General features: G+C 44.5%; 1 protein-coding gene across 1 annotated transcript in view; it reads right to left on the minus strand.

Moving 5' to 3' along the window:
* Positions 1 to 10,887: 10,887 nt before the first annotated feature.
* Positions 10,888 to 17,500, minus strand: part of LOC122584395 — an 11,587-nt gene continuing 4,974 nt past the window's right edge. The window contains exons 5-8 of the mRNA XM_043756576.1: positions 17,156 to 17,281; positions 14,527 to 15,038; positions 12,874 to 13,191; positions 10,888 to 11,343 (exon numbers count right to left, since the gene is read on the minus strand). Coding sequence (XP_043612511.1) covers positions 11,261 to 11,343; positions 12,874 to 13,191; positions 14,527 to 15,038; positions 17,156 to 17,281 — 1,039 coding nt within the window. The 3' untranslated portion in view covers positions 10,888 to 11,260. The remainder of the gene's footprint in view (positions 11,344 to 12,873; positions 13,192 to 14,526; positions 15,039 to 17,155; positions 17,282 to 17,500) is intronic.

Consider the following 17,500-nt stretch of genomic DNA (forward strand, 5'->3'; position numbering starts at 1 on the left):
CAATCATCCAAGGGCCCTCCCTATCTCATCTTTTCTAAGCTTTATTAGGGCTCACCTGACCACCCAACCGCTTACGTCAATTCCATGAGCTCGGGAGAAGAATATGAAGTGACCACCTGAAGTAGAGGTGCCATCTCCTTCTTCAAAAGACCCCGAAGCCTAACTCCCAGCTCTTTTCCCGTTGTTCTAGCTCTTTCCGCTGACCTTCCAAGGTAGGTAGCAGCTTTGTAAGGTAGTTTTCCATATCCGTTAACAGCTCTAAGCCTAACCGCTTATTTCGACTTTCCTTTTGCCGGCTAGTCTACTCTTTTACCCATTTGCCCTTTTTCTGTGTTTGCGTGGCATCTGTTCTCTTAGTAAGAGGCAGCGCTCCGGACCGTTACACTAAGCTCTTCACCTGCTTGTTCCCCAAAGGCAGTGATAGGAGAAGAAAGACTAGACTTTGAGACCAGACCTCCACTGGCGTTTTTTGCAATGTCCTCCCGACCCGTGCTCTGAAAAGATCATGCATGAGATGAAGCTCGTGTATCTGTTTCAGTAAAGACCGAAAAGAAAGACCCGCTGTTCTATTTTCGTGTTACCTTTTTCTTCATCGTCAATGCGGATCGTCCCTTCCTTGGTGAAAAGGGGACCCCTCCGCCGATGGTTTTCGAGCGTCTATCGATGCTGGCCCTTCCCTTTCCATTCTATCAGCGGGACACAGGGCTCTCTTCGGCTTTGAGCTCTTAGCTCTTTTGGTACCGTCGGTATTGCTTCTTTCTTTCAAGTTTTCCTAGGCCTACATCCCTTGGTCCACGGATTAGCAAAGCGGGCCGATGAGATGAATTGGTTCCGGGGTATGCCTGCCGATGTTTAGTATTATGACGGTGCGGAAGCAAAAAGCACAAATCAACCTTTCCATATCTATTAGATCTATTAGGACATTACCTTCAAGAAAGAATTAGCTGCCTGGACAGGGAGTAAAACGTGTTCTGAATGGCCCAGGCCGAAGGGCTTGGCTTGTTTGTTAAAGGGGGTCCCTGTTCTTCTCTTCCCCGCAAAAAGCTACTAAAAAAGCCATCAATCCCATGGTGGGCGTGACTAGTAAAAAAGGAGAGCTTCAAAGGACTTGCCTGCGCGGTATTGGGATGTGACGGTGGGACTCACCTCGTCGGTATGATTGTCTTTTATGTTCTGATTACCGCAAGAAGCTGAAAACAGACTGTTAAGGACATGCGATTTCTTATTTTATATAAAATGGCTTTACCCGAATGAACCCTTCTTCTAAAGAAAAAGAGTGACTTCAGCCCTTCTCTTCTGAGACAATGGCAGAAGTAAGAGAAGAGGGCGCTATTTAACAGTGGTAGGGGGGTTCATCCTTACTTAGCATCACGTGCGACTTTGGTCGAGAGCAGCGCCTCAGACTCACTGGTATGGCAAAGCCCTAGGCTAGCGATTGACTTAGGCGCAATAGCCTGTTTGAATAGAATTGTAAACCGCCCTATCGCTACACCTGATCTGTTTACTTACTCTTATGCCGCTAACGCGCCCCTTTGTCAAATAGTAAACTTCCGATCGACTTCCGCCGGGTTGGTTGCTTGCTTCCAAAGCCCTAAGCAAGAGGTCCCATACTGTCCTGTCCTGAACGAGAACGCGAACTCGAACAATTGGCTTTACTTTAGCTACATGGACAGTTTTACCGACCTAACAAGAAACTACAGCTGGAATCCTGTTATCCTATTTATTCCCATGATGAAGGCTCAATTGTTTTTAAAAGTGGATTATCATATAGGAAAAAAGTGATACTACTACTTATAAGTCGAGTGGCCCTAACAACTGCTTAACTGATCTTATTGAATAGATGGGCTTCAGCGAACCTACTTCTACTTCTTAGATGGAATTAATTCAATAAGATCAGGACTAGTCTTTCACTTCACAGATCAGATAGAGATCTACTTTTTATTCCATGGGCAGCTCAAGAAAGAGGCAGGCTAGAAAGCATACGATCTGAGACCCTTACCTAAAGCCAGTAGGGTGGAAAGAGGGTCTTAGAGTGCTGCTAGATGAGATAAAGCATATCAGTAAGCGATTGAGGGACGGCGAATGCCTACCCTCAGAATAGTATACCTTCTAGTGATTCGACCTGAAGTTACAGACTTATCTTATCTATAGAAAGAGGTTGGATTCCTTGTCCGACCATCCTATCCTCAAAGACAGCCTTCTATCTCTTACCCTTCTGCCTTTAGAATATCCCTTCCTACTTCTTCATCCTAGCTCTCCAACTGACTGTCTTACTCCAGCTTTCATTTCAGTTACTGATTCGCCTATCCTCTCCCTTCCGGTCGAGCTAGTTTTTATTCCTCTATCTAGGCCAACATTCATTCTAAGACTTTCACCAGCAAGGGCTGAAAGAGAAGAGCAGGGGGTGGTAGGCTTAGTAGGGCTCGAACCTACAATATCACCGTTATGAGCGGTACGTTTCAACCAATTAAACTATAAGCCCCTACGGATCTCTACATGCAATTCGCTCACTTCGGGAAGAGCGAACGGAAAGAGGAGGCCTTTGCTCTATCTGCTTCTTCCTCTCGCCAGGAATGAACAATTGGAAAAATAAAAAGATTATATATATATATCTTTTTTGTTTATAGATAGATATAGAATTATATTATTTTATTCTATAGAAAAATGAAGTTAAGCAAGCGGCCCTTTCGTGACTCAAACTGCCGGTACGCTTTCTGGCTCGCAACCGATCAAACGGGCGGAGGCTCTCTATTTGCTTGCAATGCCGGCTCTTCGCCTTTAGTTAGAAGTAGAAGTAGAGGGCGCCGTTTGCCCCACACTTCAGAAAAAGTAAAAAAGTATGGATGAAGTAAGAAAAAGTACATAAGGAATGAGAAAGAAAAACTTGGTTACGGGAACCTAAGGTTAGGCCAACTACTTTAGTATAGCTACACCTAAAAAAGGGTATTCCTACCCTTTCCCCTTTCTGTCAATGTTGCCAATTCCTAGAAGACTAATGTACCCTCGTGTATACAGTTGTCCAACTACTTTCTTCCTCCGACTTCTTTAGCCACTTCCGGCTTCCCCACTTCCGCATCTGTCGTATTCGGGATAGCTTGCTTCGTGGCGGAGCATTTAGCAATGCTAGCAGCCTGGTGAGGGCTGGCTGTCCGGGGACATTTTAAGGTAGGGCCTGCTGGGCTTGCTTCTCATGAGATTGGGTAAGGGAATCGGAAATGGGCTCATAAACCGGGCGGGCGGGCTTTTGGGCACACGGAAAAGGGGAAGTGGATGGAGGGTGCTTCTCAGCTAGAGTTGGGGGTGGGGTTGCTATAGTGGCTAGGGTGAGTCTTCCTACACGGCTGGACGCCCGGCTCTAGACGAAGCTGAGGGGGTTACCACCACATCCTCTCCCGATAGACTCGAAGCTCTTCATAGTCAGGCGTGGGATAAAACAAAGTCCAGCTGGGCAAGGATAGCTGTCCAAAGATTGAAAGCCAGTAGGAAACCAGTCAGCTAGCTAAAGTTAGAAAGTTCATAAGTAGCCTAGCTGCACATTAATCGTATATAATAGAAATAGTATGCCACACTTTCCTGTTGATGGTGAGTGAAAAAGAGGAATCTGGACTTGCCCCTTGGGCAGGACATCCCGGTCAGCACCGAACAATGGCGTTGCTTGGCGCTCGATTTTATTGGCCTCAGATGAAAGCGGAAAAGAAGCGACTTGAACACATCCTTCAGCGGGAAGCCCGATGGAATGCTTTCACGCCCTAAGAAGGAGTCCCGCAAAGAGAAGAGGTTGCTTCGCTTCCTAAGAATCATTCCCCTAAACCTAAACTTGCTCACTACCCTTACTGAGACGGCTAACAACCGTCTTAAAGTGAGATTTGAATTAAGTTTATCTTTCGGCTGAGCCTCTTCTCCGAGTGTATTACTTACATACATATCCAATAGTTTCGCTATAGCGACTACGTTCCTAGAATGAAAGTTACTTATAGATATGTAGTTACGTCTTTCAAAAACAATTAATATCATAAGTAGTCAAGTCGCTTGCTTGTCAATTCTTGGTGTAATACTCAAACCTTACGATCACTTCCAATGACATGACATTTCCTATTGATTTGTCCCCTGGTCCTATTCTTATCTTAGTTTAAAAGCTCAAGTAGAGCTTTCCATGCTTCATTTGGAGAACCAGGTCTCTCCGCCCGAGATGCTATTTTTTCCATCGCATCTTCAACGCGATTGATCTGCTGGGGGTAGATGGAGAGATTTGGTCTATTGGAATCTGTGATGAACCATTACCCACTTTTGGGGGTTTACAAGTCTTTATAGATTCAGATGGCGTCGTCACACTTAAGGCTTCTTCAGATGATTGATTATGCGTAGACTTGCTGGAAAGAGTTACTGTACGCTAATAGGTGCTTCTACCTAAAAGAGTTAGTAAACTACCTCCGGTCGAAGCAACGGTTGTTGTTGGGTGGATTTGGAATGGCTATATCCTTTGCTGTTAGCAGGCAGGTTTCCATTCTTTGTTGATGAAAGTATGGCATATGATCGAATAGGTGGGCGGCCTATCTCCTTCTCCAACTACTAGAGGTGCTGTATTTATCGAATATCCGCTTGAAGTGAGAACTCCTAGCTACTGGCTATAGCTGATGAGTTGCAGCACACGAATGAAGGTGGGACTGGAATGGGTTGATAGAGTGATCTGGAGCATTATAAGATCCCCGTATGAGACTCGACGTCGATCAGCTCGATGAGGGTGCTTTCTCTCCCATAGTGTGTTCATGAATGAAGCCCTGCAAGTCTCTTGCTTAGACTTATGGTTTCTTACTGAGGAAGCCTTCTGGTTCATTCGAGTTCGATGTACCTTTTGTAGTTGGGTTCCTCCCCGTTGTCTCTCCCCCGTGTTAGTCTTCTCTGGTTCTGCTTCTATGTAGTCTTTTAGGAGAGGTGCTTTAGTTCAATATCATAGTTGGATTGTTCTCCCTTGCTTGCATTCAAGCTATCTTTCATTCTATGTAGTCTTTCGTTCATTCGTTTGGCTATTGTGTTATCCCGTGCCGTGGGCAGACCTTCACTATGGATCTAAGCCCGTCAAACAGTCGCTAGAATGAATAACAACAGAGATCGGACTCTTTGAGAAGACCCATACGGTTATTACCCGCGCCTTATGTTAGGCTCTAGAGCGAGAAAGGTGCTGCTAAGGTATGATATATTCTATATAGCATATCTTAGGCCTTACCGAGGGAATTGATTGATCTGGCACAAGCTATCTTCCTACTTGGATCAACTCTATCTCGTTTACTTAGATTGATTGCTCTTTGAGCCTTCTACTTTAGTTCATCATTTTCTTTGCAACTATCTTTAGAAATATCCTCTCGTTATCGGTCGACCTTCAAGACTTGCTTACGATAGGAGGGAGTCGAAAGGCTAATCCGTGAAAGACAAAAAAGAAATTCCATTCCCAATAGATCAAGCCGAGGTAGTAGACCAAATCGTCTATCAACGTCCTCCACTTACTCTACTAGGTTGGCGAAAGCCTTGTTACGAACTATTGACCGAAGAGCCTTACTACCAGAGCTAGCGGAAGAGCTCAGCTCCTACTAGAAGCTGATGAAGGTGATTCGCCTCAACTACGGGATGAACGCCGGGTAGAGCTCCTCTTCCGTATCTGCATCTTCCTCATATGTAGTTTCTATGCCTTCTGAAAGGCCTATTCTTGATCCCCGAGAGGCTATAAATAAGGTATATCGGCTCAACATTCGGACATATAAAAGAAGTCCAGAAAGGAGGGAACTCAAACGAAAATACCTGCGAATGGTACTGCTACTTTTAAGCCTAGGGCTAATAGCAAGACAGAGAGATTCGTGACGTGGAGAGATGTGCTAGACTTTCTTTTTATCCTAATTCCCCCATCCTCTTTCTGATTCCAGTTACCATCAGATTGAATGACCAGCAGATGATAGCAAGGCTAAACAGATTCGAGATTCTCGATCAGATGAGCGAACAGGGCAAGCACGTACTACCTACCAGAAGAGTAGAGCTCAGAGCGAGAGAAAGGTGAGGGCCGAAGAAGGCATTGACTTGAAAGAGACTTACCTGTAAGTGATATCTAGTAAACTACCTTATGTGTGATGTGATGCAAGGTTTTCTTACTCTGCGTCTGCTGCCATTGACTCTTTTTGAGTAAGATCAGTAGGCGAGAAGCTCACATCCCGCTCCATAGAAGGAAAAGAGTCATCTTATCTCCCTAGAAGGGAGAACTCTTAACGATGCTTTGAATAGCAATCTTTCGTACCCCATTCAATAGACTTCCCTTGTTAGATGGGAAAGCTTAATGGAGTGGCCAAGCCAAGACCTTAGACGAAGAGAGTGTCCAGGCCAAGAAGTGAAATGAAAATGCCACTTAACACACTGACTTCGATTTTCTTTCCTAGGTCAAGCCCGGGGGAAGTTGAATCTAGCTCTAGGGTAGGGAGGTCTTTTCTTAACAACATACCTAGTCGAGAGACTCCGTAACCTCTCTTTCAAGCCAATGCCTTTCCATAGCTTTTTCGTAAGGCTTTTTCGGTACTGTGTTGTTGAACCGCTTGTTTGATTGTGTGGCTTTCGCCTCCGGATCTACTGTATCTTATCTTCATCTTATCTTCTTTCCAGGGTTTCGAGCACAAGCCCAACTTATTTAGCCTCTATCGCGCAAAAGGGACTCCACAGGTATCGTTACATTAATGCCTAAACGTAGGAAATCGGCTAAAAAGAGCAGCCGTTGGAACGCAATAAGCTAGCCTCTCCCTCTAGACAAGCTACTCCGTTCTTCTCTCGCTGGTCGAGCTACTCCGTTCCTCTGATAGGGTTGTTTTTCTTTCCGGAGACAAGCCATTCAACAAGATGGTTAGGAAGTTTACATGCTGAGTGTTATACGCGCAGGAAGGGACCGATCTTCTGACTCCAGACTTGCCATATCGACACCCGGCAGCATGAACTAAGTAAGAGTAGGGTTTTTTTGAACAATTACTGTACACAGGCCCAATTCCCTGAAGAATTCACATGATGTGAGCCAAACTAAACCGGCTCGCTCACCTTCAAGTTCAAGAGTCGTAAGCCGAAACGGCAGCAGCATCGTTGAAGGATTCGAGTATGCTGCTTAGCTTAAGGCTTTGACTTATATAATATAACTTTTGATAAGTGAAGAATAAGAATGAATGAAAGGAGTTGCGTTCATGCGATAATTTGATTCATTCCTTATCAGAGAGAGACCCAAGTTAAGAACTAAGGAGAGGAAAGTATTCAATCCTTGAGGATTGACCAACTTCATAGCACGAATACGAATTAGGGCTCTTTAACAGCATCTCGTCTCCGACTGAGCTGATTAGCTGATTCAGTGCCTTTTTTGTGAGTGAAAGTGTGGGTAAAGAATCTTGAACTTGAAGGTGAGCAAGACTCAAAACTAGGCAACAGGTTGCGTTGCCCGGGGTGAAAGACACCATAGACGAAGTGTTTAATGTAGCAGCTGTGGCACCCGAAGACATAGGAAAACTGACTCTTCATCTTTTTCTTTTTTTAATAGACGTCACCCACTAAAACGTCAACTAAATGAAAGCCTCTTCCGGCGCTTGTCCAAAAAAGGAAAAAAGCAACTCATAAACCCAAAAAGTTTAACCCAGGTATACATATCCTTACCTCATCTCTGGTTCAGGACCAACCATGCACTCACACGACTCTATTCTTAAGCTTGCAGTAGTGCCGTTGCTCTAGTAGTCCAACCATGCAGTAGCATACCAATGCAGATATCGGAGATGATACTCCATCCATCTTTCTTTCAAAAATCTTTAAAACATGCAATCTGCATCGTCACCATAGAAAGTACGAATCCGATCAATTTCAACTTCATTGAAGTTTGATGGACGTACACGCTCCATGATAAACGCCCTTACCATTCCATACTGCTCTGCAGTCAACACTCCCAAATCTGGAAATGCTAACCAAAACTTCAATGGTAAAGGAAGTATGCCAGTCAGCGAAAACATTAAGAGATAATGGCGCTTCCAACGTTTAGATGCCGGAAGACCTTGACGTGAGTAGACCTTATAAGAGAAGATCCACCGCGTAACCTGTACGAACACAGCAAATTGACTCGCAGTTCCGAAAACAGGAAAGTGGAAACTCCAGAAGAGAAGAGAGAGTACGGAGAACCCGAAGGGACACAGGACTAAAGTAAAGTGTAACCTTATAGAATAGGCCATAAATCTTTTAGCAAATTCTAGAGCACTCACGTTAGGGACTTTTATGGACTGATCAGCACCCCTTTGGTCGACTTCTCTTGTCACAACAGCGTAAATGACCCCGATTTCTTTGCTCTCGCGCTCAAACTTCTTCTTGGTGAGCAATTGGAGGCGCTTCTGTCTTTATCTTTAAAGGGAGGCCCGGGCGTACTCATTAGACTACTGAAAGGAATATGATGGCTTAACGCCCCAACTGTTATGTAGTTCTCTCTTATATAGAAATAGGTATCCTCGCCCTAGTAGTGCGGACTCTTTTCTGAGTACGTGGCTATCCCACTAGTAGGGACTTATTTGCCTGTAAGTAGAAGGCCTTTTCTATCTATTTAAGAAGAATCCCTTTCTAATTTAATAGGAGAGTACTTTTTTTATAGTTATTGCTATAGTTATCAGTCATTATCAGGTAGATCATCTTGGTATTTGATGCGCCCATCGATCAGATCGGGATATTTATCCAAAAATGAAGGAAACATTGTGGATATCGTCTTTTCTAATGCCGGGTTAGTAACCTCTGTAGGTTTCTTTTCATCTTCTATTTCATGAAATATATCTGTAATAAGCTCCCCAGAGAATCTCTTGACTAGTAAATCAAGGAACTCATCCCATCAGTGCCCTCTTGTTAGTGCTAGTCAGCTACCATCCTTGATATAGGTTGTTCTCCTGTGCTCCTGTAAGAAGTCCTTCCTATACCTGATGCGCTTTTTATCCTTTTTTTAGTTAATGCAAAGACCCAATTCGCCCGGGCTGGGATGGCTTCCGACCTAAGCGGGGTTGCACCGTAGGTACCCGCAGTCTCCAGAGTGTTAGTCTGCAGGCAGAGACTTGTCATCATCCCAACGTCATCAAAAGGCCTTCAATCCAGTAGTATACTTATAGGTGTCCGGTCTTTGAAACCAGACCGCAGTTAAAAGCCCGTCAACTAGCTAGCCTACCATACCACTTAGAAAGACGGTGACGAAAGTTGTCACAAATCAACCCTATTTCCTAGAGCAGATATAGTTAACCGAAGGGGTTGAGGGATTCTTGCTTTAATCCGTCCCGCCATTCCTTACTTAGGAAGGAATATAGTAAGAGACGACTGCTTATCCATCATCTTTTATGAGTGAAACAACGAGCTCTATGACTATTTGTATTTTAGCCGAAGGCCTTTTGACTGTTATAGTCTCTCGCTTGGACTCTTCTCACGAATTGGATTCGAACCAATATGCTCCTTTCGGCGCGACTTCTCCTTTTAGTTGATCGTGAGTAGATCTGTCATCCCCCTCATTATAGTCCTCCTAGAATCAATAGCATTTCGTCGGAATACATCCTGTCTTTTCACCTTAGTAGTCCTATGCATAGTCAGTACTATAGCCCCAATCATGGCTACTAATAAAATCAGACTAGGAACCAAAAACCAGACGGAATAGTAGGTATAAAGTAAATTGCCCAATGTTTCCAAATTAGTCCAACTTCGGATCATTAATGGGAGGTTCTCTTTTCTCTCTCAGAATGACCCCCCTTAAATTATCGTAAATGATATTATTTTTAAAATAAGGGGGCTTGTCCTCTAAGAAAGAGAGTTCTTTTTTTATAACACTATGAAAGGCCTTCAGGCTAGTAAGGGAAGAAGGAGATGGGTTCTCGAAGCCGTAGTCGCTTACAAGGGATTTCCGCAAATTTTAAAAAAAGGTAAGCGTGCCTATCTCTACGGCAGCCTCTGGATATTCTTGGATGATATCTTTCTCAAAGAGATCCAGATATCTAGAGATACCATTAATAAGAGTAGTTCTTATGGTTTCTCTTTCATAAAGTACTGCCTGTTCGAGCGTAAGCTCGGAGCTTGATGGAAAGGTGGCATTTGAAGGACCCGCCATTTCGCGCGCAGAAGATGATGCCTCATTTTCGTATCTGAAATGTGAAAGCAGTTCTTGCATCTCTCTTAGCTTAGGAGATGGCATCTTAAGAATAGGAAATTGTTCGGACAAGGATGGTGAACCATTAGGATTGGTATGAGATGAAGCTCCTTGCTGCTGGAGTGGTGCCGAAGAGGAAGCTTCAGCCCCGCCCCTATAAGTCTCTTCAATCCAAGATGAGCCTGTACTCCCAGGGCTGGGAATAGGGGGTAGAGGCGAGGAAGCCCTTTCCTCAGCTGGTAAAACCATACTTACATAGGGCGTGGCTTCGGTAGCGAGGATCGCCCTCACAGCAAAACCAATAGCCGAAATAATAAAACCAGAACACCCTACTTTAAGTAGGAGTACAGAGAGAGATCGAACCCCCAAAGAAAGAGTAACCTTCAAGAATAAGGCATGAACGAACTCCAATTGTCCGCACCGGACTCCAAGAAAATACAATAAGACTACTAAGACTACAAGGATAAATAAAGAAAGTAGAGTAGTTCTTACTCTTTTTTGCATTTTTTCTTATTTCTGAAAATGATTCCGAGAAACGACCAGCGCGGTTGTTCGTATTTCATTTTCTTTTTCCCTTAGAAAGCACTCACTAAGTTACTTACGGAATCTCAAATATCTCTCGCTTCTTCAGCTTGTTCCTGTTCGTCTATTCGGGAAGGGGCAGGCAGCCCACATACATGAAGAGAAGAATAGAGAGGGGGTTATCCTGCTTAAACTTGGGAAGTTTACTACTGGAAATTGGGAAGGGCTATAAGTAGGCCGTTTGCTATTGCTATAAGGGCTGCTCGCCTTTATACGGCTTGGCTTCGCTATCGCTTCTATGTAGTGTAGTGGTCGACCTAAAAAGTCGTATTCCTGCCATGCCTATTATCCAGTGCTAGAAGCTTCGCCAGAAGCAAGCAAGACGAGGTCGCTCTGCTTCGTAGACAAGGCTTGTTCCGTACTTTACTTACGAGCTCGTGTAGTACTCGCCCCTATCTCTTCTCTAAAGGGGCGCACACTCGCTGTCTACTAAATGAGCTCACGAAGCGATCTGGGAGCGAAGCCTTAAATTGAGTTGCTTCCCCCCTTTTCTTTTCCCTCACCCTACCCTTTCATTTCCGCTTAAGCTTCCCCGGTTTGGGGGATTAATTGATTGGATACCCGAGAACCATAATCTTTCCTAGGAACAGCTTCTACGACGATAGATAGGGGTCAGGTTTGTTTGGCATCTATGCCCCCTGCCCTCCAAACAGTATGGGAGCCTTTCAGCTCGTACTGCTCACACTCCTAGATCTTCACGGCACCTCCTCCACCATAGTGTGAGCTGGGAGCAGCTCCGAAAAGCGAGGCCTGCTTAAATAAGTAATGAGCTTTCAACAACGTTAACAACACTACGAAAAAAGTAAACTATGGTTGCCCACTGATCTGATCATTGATCTGATCATAGGTGAAATCCAACCCCTTCTCTGCCCCTTTCCTTCGCTACTAGGAGAGTCGCTAGCTTGCTTCATTCTATTCTATAAGCGGAGCGACTTGTCGAGTCTACGAAGCTTCGTAGTTGCTTCCCCCCCCCTTTTCTTTTGCCCCGCCATGCCACTAGATCCATAATGACCGGCGAGTCGGAACATGTATGAATATAACCACGCGGAGCGCCGTACCGGCCTATCGAAGCGAAGAAAGAGATCATTGAGCCTGTTTAGCCGAGCTGAGGTTTGGAACCTTATAAAATAATATAGATAGATATATATAAAATAATAAGCTAAGGGGGCTGGGAATCGCAATAATTTAAAAGTCCTCCATTGAATGGGATGAGAAAGACAGGTTCGGAAATGGCCGGATTAGCAGGAGGAAGGGCGGCCCCACCCTGAAACAAAGGTGTACGTACATAAATAAAGAGACTGGTTATGGCCTTGATAGGGCTCCTTCCCATCTATCTTGACCGGGAAGAGGGGGGAGGCTCTTGCGGAAGCCCTGCCCGCCCTTCTCTATTCTATTTTGAGGATCCCTCTGAGGAGGCTTTCCGGACTCGTAAAAGACGGCTAGGAACAAGAATAGGGTCAGTAGTCTCTGCCGTTGCAGGTCCTTCTCCTTCCGCTGAGATGGCCCTCTTTTTTGTTTTGTTTGTTCACCGCGGCACGAAATCATGAAGAAGCTGGAATAACTCAGAAAGAGAGTGGCGCCTAGCCGTTGAGAGCGTCTGTTGTCTTTGTAGAGGAACAGTACGATCTTGGACTGGCCCCCTTCGCATGACCTAGAAAGAAAAATAAGTCCGTGCTACTATAAGGCCTCTAAACTCCTCCCTCAGGACACTGTTGCGTTGCCCATGGGGACGGGCTAGCCCCGACTTCCATAGGTCCTTGGTTCGACCTCCTAATGAGAATTGAGGTCCTTGCGCGGGCGTCTCATCCCTAAGACTTGTTTGCTCTGTATGGAGTGCCCCGTGGTTCCTCGAGTGCCAGCCGCAGAGAGGAATGCCATCAACTAGGGCGCTATTGGCCACTAACCACTCGCTCGCCGGACGCTCGGGCTCCGCGTTTCAAGTTCGTTATCCTAACCGTATCCTCTGCTCCACCGGGAGCCTGACCCCTTCTTCTATCTTATCTACTGCCTTGCTCCTCGGCTCCATACTGCTCCAGCCGCTCGCTGTAATAGCTTGCTTCTCGGGAGGCTCGCACCCTGGGTGGTGCGGCTGAGCCAGAGTGGGCTCAGCAGTCGGCCTATCTTTCCGGGCGCACGCATAAAGGCATGATTAGTTCCACAAATCTCACTGCACTGACCATAGTAAACTCCTTCTCGTTGTACCAAAATAGAGATTTGATTTAAACGACCAGGTACAGCATCACATTTTACACCTAAGGAAGGTACAGCCCAACTATGAAGTACATCAGCAGATGTTACAATAATACGTAGATGACTTTTGGCTGGTACAACCACTCGATTGTCCACTTCTAATAAACGTAATTGACCCAATTCTAGATCATCTTCTGGAATCATATAACTGTCAAAAGTGAGTGACTGTTCATCGGAACTGTTATAGTCCGAATACTCATAAGGTTGGGTCGACGCCCGTCTCCCCCCAAACTGTACTTGCAAGTTTCCCCGCAAAAAGCTCTCCACGCCTACTCTTAGAAAGAAGACTCCTTTTCTTTAGTTAGTACCGACCATAAGACCCTTTATGAGTAAGGGGAATCGAAGGCCGGGGAAAGTTTATTGGCAACAGGGAACCTTTTCTCACCCAGTCCTACCTACCCTATGTATTCGAGGGGGGGCTGGAACCGAAAAAGACCTGGTTCCACACATATGAGACAGGCAGAAGGTATGGGACGACCAGTTCACCATGGAAAGCGAATTCAATCCTATATATAGTCGTCTTCTTTGTTCGCTAAATGCGCAGTGGAAAGGGATGCTAGCCGGCTCGGAGAAGTTGTAGGCCTCAATAAAAAAGATCAAGAGTGATTCCTCACCTATCCTGTCAGGGGCCCAGTTGAACGCTCGAGTATAGATTCCCTATGCTCATCGGCCGGGGCCGGCCGGCCCGTAGATCTGGATCCATCCATAGACCTGACCTGATATCGTTTGTCCAAAAAGAAAAAAAAGTAGGTTTTTAGTAGTAGTTCATGAGACCTCGAATTCCCACGTTCCAGCTTGCATTATGCCAACAAGTCCCACCCCCAGCTCTAGCTGAGAAGTTGAGTCACCCTTCTTTTTTTTTTCCGAAAAAGAATCGAATAAAGAAAGAGATAGTCTATATCCTGTATCGATCATAGGATCACTCTATGAATAGGTAAATTCTCTGTGACCTCCCACCGTTCACGACATCCCTTGCTTCTCGCTGCGAACGGCTCCTCGGTGGAAGAGTAGAAGCGCTGGTCCCCTTCGGTCAAGTTGCTTGTACCTGCTGTTACCTACCGTAGGACCTCCGTCCCCGAAGCGAAGAAAGAGGAGCAGGAACAAGAGGTTGTCCTCTCCCGGCCCAGTAGTTCCGCAACTACTACCGTGGTTGTTGCCAACGGGGATCCCCCATTCCGAAAGGTTACTGGGCCGGCCGTTAGGTCCAAAGTTGTATGCCACAGCTATGGTGCCGATAGATTCACTACTTCAGCGCCGTTATCGGACATTTCAGGCTGAGCATCTATTTCTCGTATATCGCTCCACACCGAGAAGAGGGATGTGTACCTCCAGCAACAACAAGATGGAACCATAGGCTTCTATGCTGGGAGCATTTCGGGGTATAGGTCTAACCATCTCAACTCCCCGTTTCTGGCATGCTATAGTTATTTAAGTCTCTCGACGGCGGGAATGGGAGATTACCGGTAAGCCAGATGCTTCGCGAACCATATTCTTAAGGCATTTCGTTGCACTTAAATCACCCTCGTGAAGAGGCGCACTCCGATACCATTGATGTCCAATAGCTTTGATAGTAATGGCTGGATTTACTACTACCTCGTCCATTGAGTATAAGAGAGCAAATGATGGTATAGCAATGAACATCAGGATGATACTAGGAAATATGGTCCAAAGAATCTCGATAGTAGTTCCATGAACAATCCTTTGCGGGATTGGATTTTTTTCTTTTTGGAAATGCCATAAAGCGCGAACCAGGATCCATAATACGAAAACCAAAATAAGAATGAGGAAGAAAAAGATATCGTGATGTAAGTCTATTATTCCTTGCATCATAGGTGTTGCTGCGTCTTGAGATCCTAATTGCCATGGTTCCGCTGCATCACAAGGAGCAATTGTGAGAAATAGCCATTCTAGAACAATCATTTGATCTGTTTCATTCTTTGACTGCTCTGCTCCCCCAAAAAAATGGAGAGACTTGTTCTTGCTATTCCAATTCAGGAAGACTGATTTCGCCGGTTGGTCCAACCAAGAAAGATATGTGAATTTTGGGCGTCAGTCTTCTCTTACTTACGATATTTCGAGTTCCCTTGAAAAACAGACTGTATAATCAGTCAGTAGTGCTTTATTAATGGATTAACTTTCTTGCTAAGGAGATGAGTTGCCTTCTTCAGATTGAAATTATCTCTGGGAATCATATCCCTGAGCTCTCACTCGAAAGGGTTCAAAACGTATTCGTTGCTAAGAAAATTTTTAATTAAATAAGTTGTAGGGACTCATCCAACTAAGCTTAGCCTTTACCTGAGCACCTTGCCTTTTAGGCCTTGCTTGCTTTACTTTAGTCCTACTATCCCTGGCTCTTGAAATCTTATACTATCTTAACTACAAATACTAAAGGTAATAAATATTTTATTCTTGATACTAGATTCTCTATTGAGTAAGTAACTCGTTAAGTAAGAATAAGTAATATCACAAATTGAATCCCTGAAACTTATTTTTTTGGTACAGCTCGAAGAGACAGAAGATTAGAGGAGGGCAGATGAGATGACACTCAAAGCACTGATAGTATAAACCCGGTACTTCAATTGGAAGCTATCACAAACTAGATGCTTACAGTCCTTTTTTCTCTCCCAGTGCTTTAAGTAAGAAATACATCTAGAAAGAAGATATTCTCTAGCCTAGAGGAAAGAGAACAACTAGGATGAAAGGTATTACTAATCTTGATATAGTGAGAGAGGATGATAGAATGTCACTAGTATTCTAGTCCGGTTAGAACCATGGGAAGATTAGAATGACTTCACTAGGAACCTCATTAAAGATAGATAGCTACCTTAGAGAGCTTACACAGTCAATTGATCTATCCTAGGTTGAGGAATCCGGGAAGAAGGCTTTCAAGTCAAGAAGAGATTAGCTCCTAAGGAGGAAATAAGGGAGTCATCTCGAAAGACGCAAAAGATCTGTTATTAGCTTATTTATAAGCAGTCGAAGATCCTTAAAAGCCTTTCTTTTTGGCTTACGGCTTACTTGCCTTTTTTTTATTAAAGCCTATCTATATAGACAGGCATAGACTGAGGGCATTCTCGGCATCCATGCTCCTGGCAATGGCAAGATCCGAGATGTCAGTTCTTGAAGACAAGCCTCAACCTTATTCTGACTCCTACTAGGGCAATCAGGTTCAAGTTAAGCCCGAACAGCTTAGTTTTCCACTTCTCTTCCGACACAAGCTTCTTTGCCAAGCCTTCCCCATCAACAGGAAATCTAGTAAGAAAGGCAAGGGTTCTCAACCACGGGAAGGGGGGAGGGGGAAGGATCACAGGGCCTAGATTGAAAGTCAGGGTCGGTGATCAAAGGGAAAGAGAGGAAAGGGGCAACTCAAATAGAAATAATTAATACATCCTGATTTCGACTTTAAAGAGAGGATACCCTAGCTAGAACCTTATCTAAGTTGACTTCGTTGGAAGTACCAATACCCACTGCTACTAAGAACCTAACTTCTTTCTCCCTTTAGGACAAAGATCCATTACTATGTTGTATCAGTACTTTCAACTATGATTCTATGAGACTTCCCACAGAGTAAGTAGGCATATGGTTTAGATTACAGTGGAAAGCGCAGACAGCAGGAAGGATTTCCGGCAATGGATTAAGCTGACACCTCTCTTTGATGAAGCGTACTTCCATGTCTAATTTATAACTAAACCGGTAGTCTTTGACTGGCCTTCTCTTTATCAACCAAACTACTAGCTTACAGGTTTATAGGCCTATCAACCCTGTGCCAAATAGTGGGACTTTCATTTCGAAAAATCCGCTAGTCTTCCTAACAAAAGAAGTCAAAGATGTTTTAGTTACTGCAACAGCCTTCCATTACAAGAGTTTACGCTTTGAAAGTGAGGCATATCGGTGGTTTACGGATATCTTACTATAAGTTCTTTCTAATAAAGCAAAATCTTTTGAAATAACTCGGAATGCTAAAGGACCCTTTCACTTTCTAGCGAATAGAATAGGAATCTGTGAAGGTAAAACGGAGGTTCTTATGAGCATCCCAATGGATAGAGGGCTGAATGTATCATGAATTAGAAGGGGATAGCCCCGAAATCCCTTTACCCCTTCAAGCGCAAGAAACTCCCGGTAGTGTAAGCATGTCAATGGAGTTCCCAAAGAAGTCCTTTTGCTTACTGGTACTCCTGTCCTACCCCTGCTGGAACTAGACCAGTGACCGAAAAAGAAGTCGCTCTTGTCTTACTCTTATCGGTATCGTAAGCCCTTTCACGTACAGCCTCTTTTCCTGCTACACGCGGAACACTGTACTCAGGGTTCCAAACCTCCAGTGAGTGACTATAAACGATTATGTCATCGAGGTTTTCCTGGTCAAGGTAAGGCTTTGAGTTATCCATTTAAGTGCGGAACAAGACCTGAATTAGGATGATATTCATAGAGCGGTTATTGTGTACGTTATGGAGTCTCCACTCCATGTTGAAAGCTCTTTCAAATAGCATGAGCGTTGAAAGTCTTCAATTAGAC

Source organism: Erigeron canadensis, unplaced genomic scaffold, assembly GCF_010389155.1.
Source record: "Erigeron canadensis isolate Cc75 unplaced genomic scaffold, C_canadensis_v1 Conyza_canadensis_unscaffolded:263, whole genome shotgun sequence".
NCBI lineage: Eukaryota > Viridiplantae > Streptophyta > Magnoliopsida > Asterales > Asteraceae > Erigeron > Erigeron canadensis.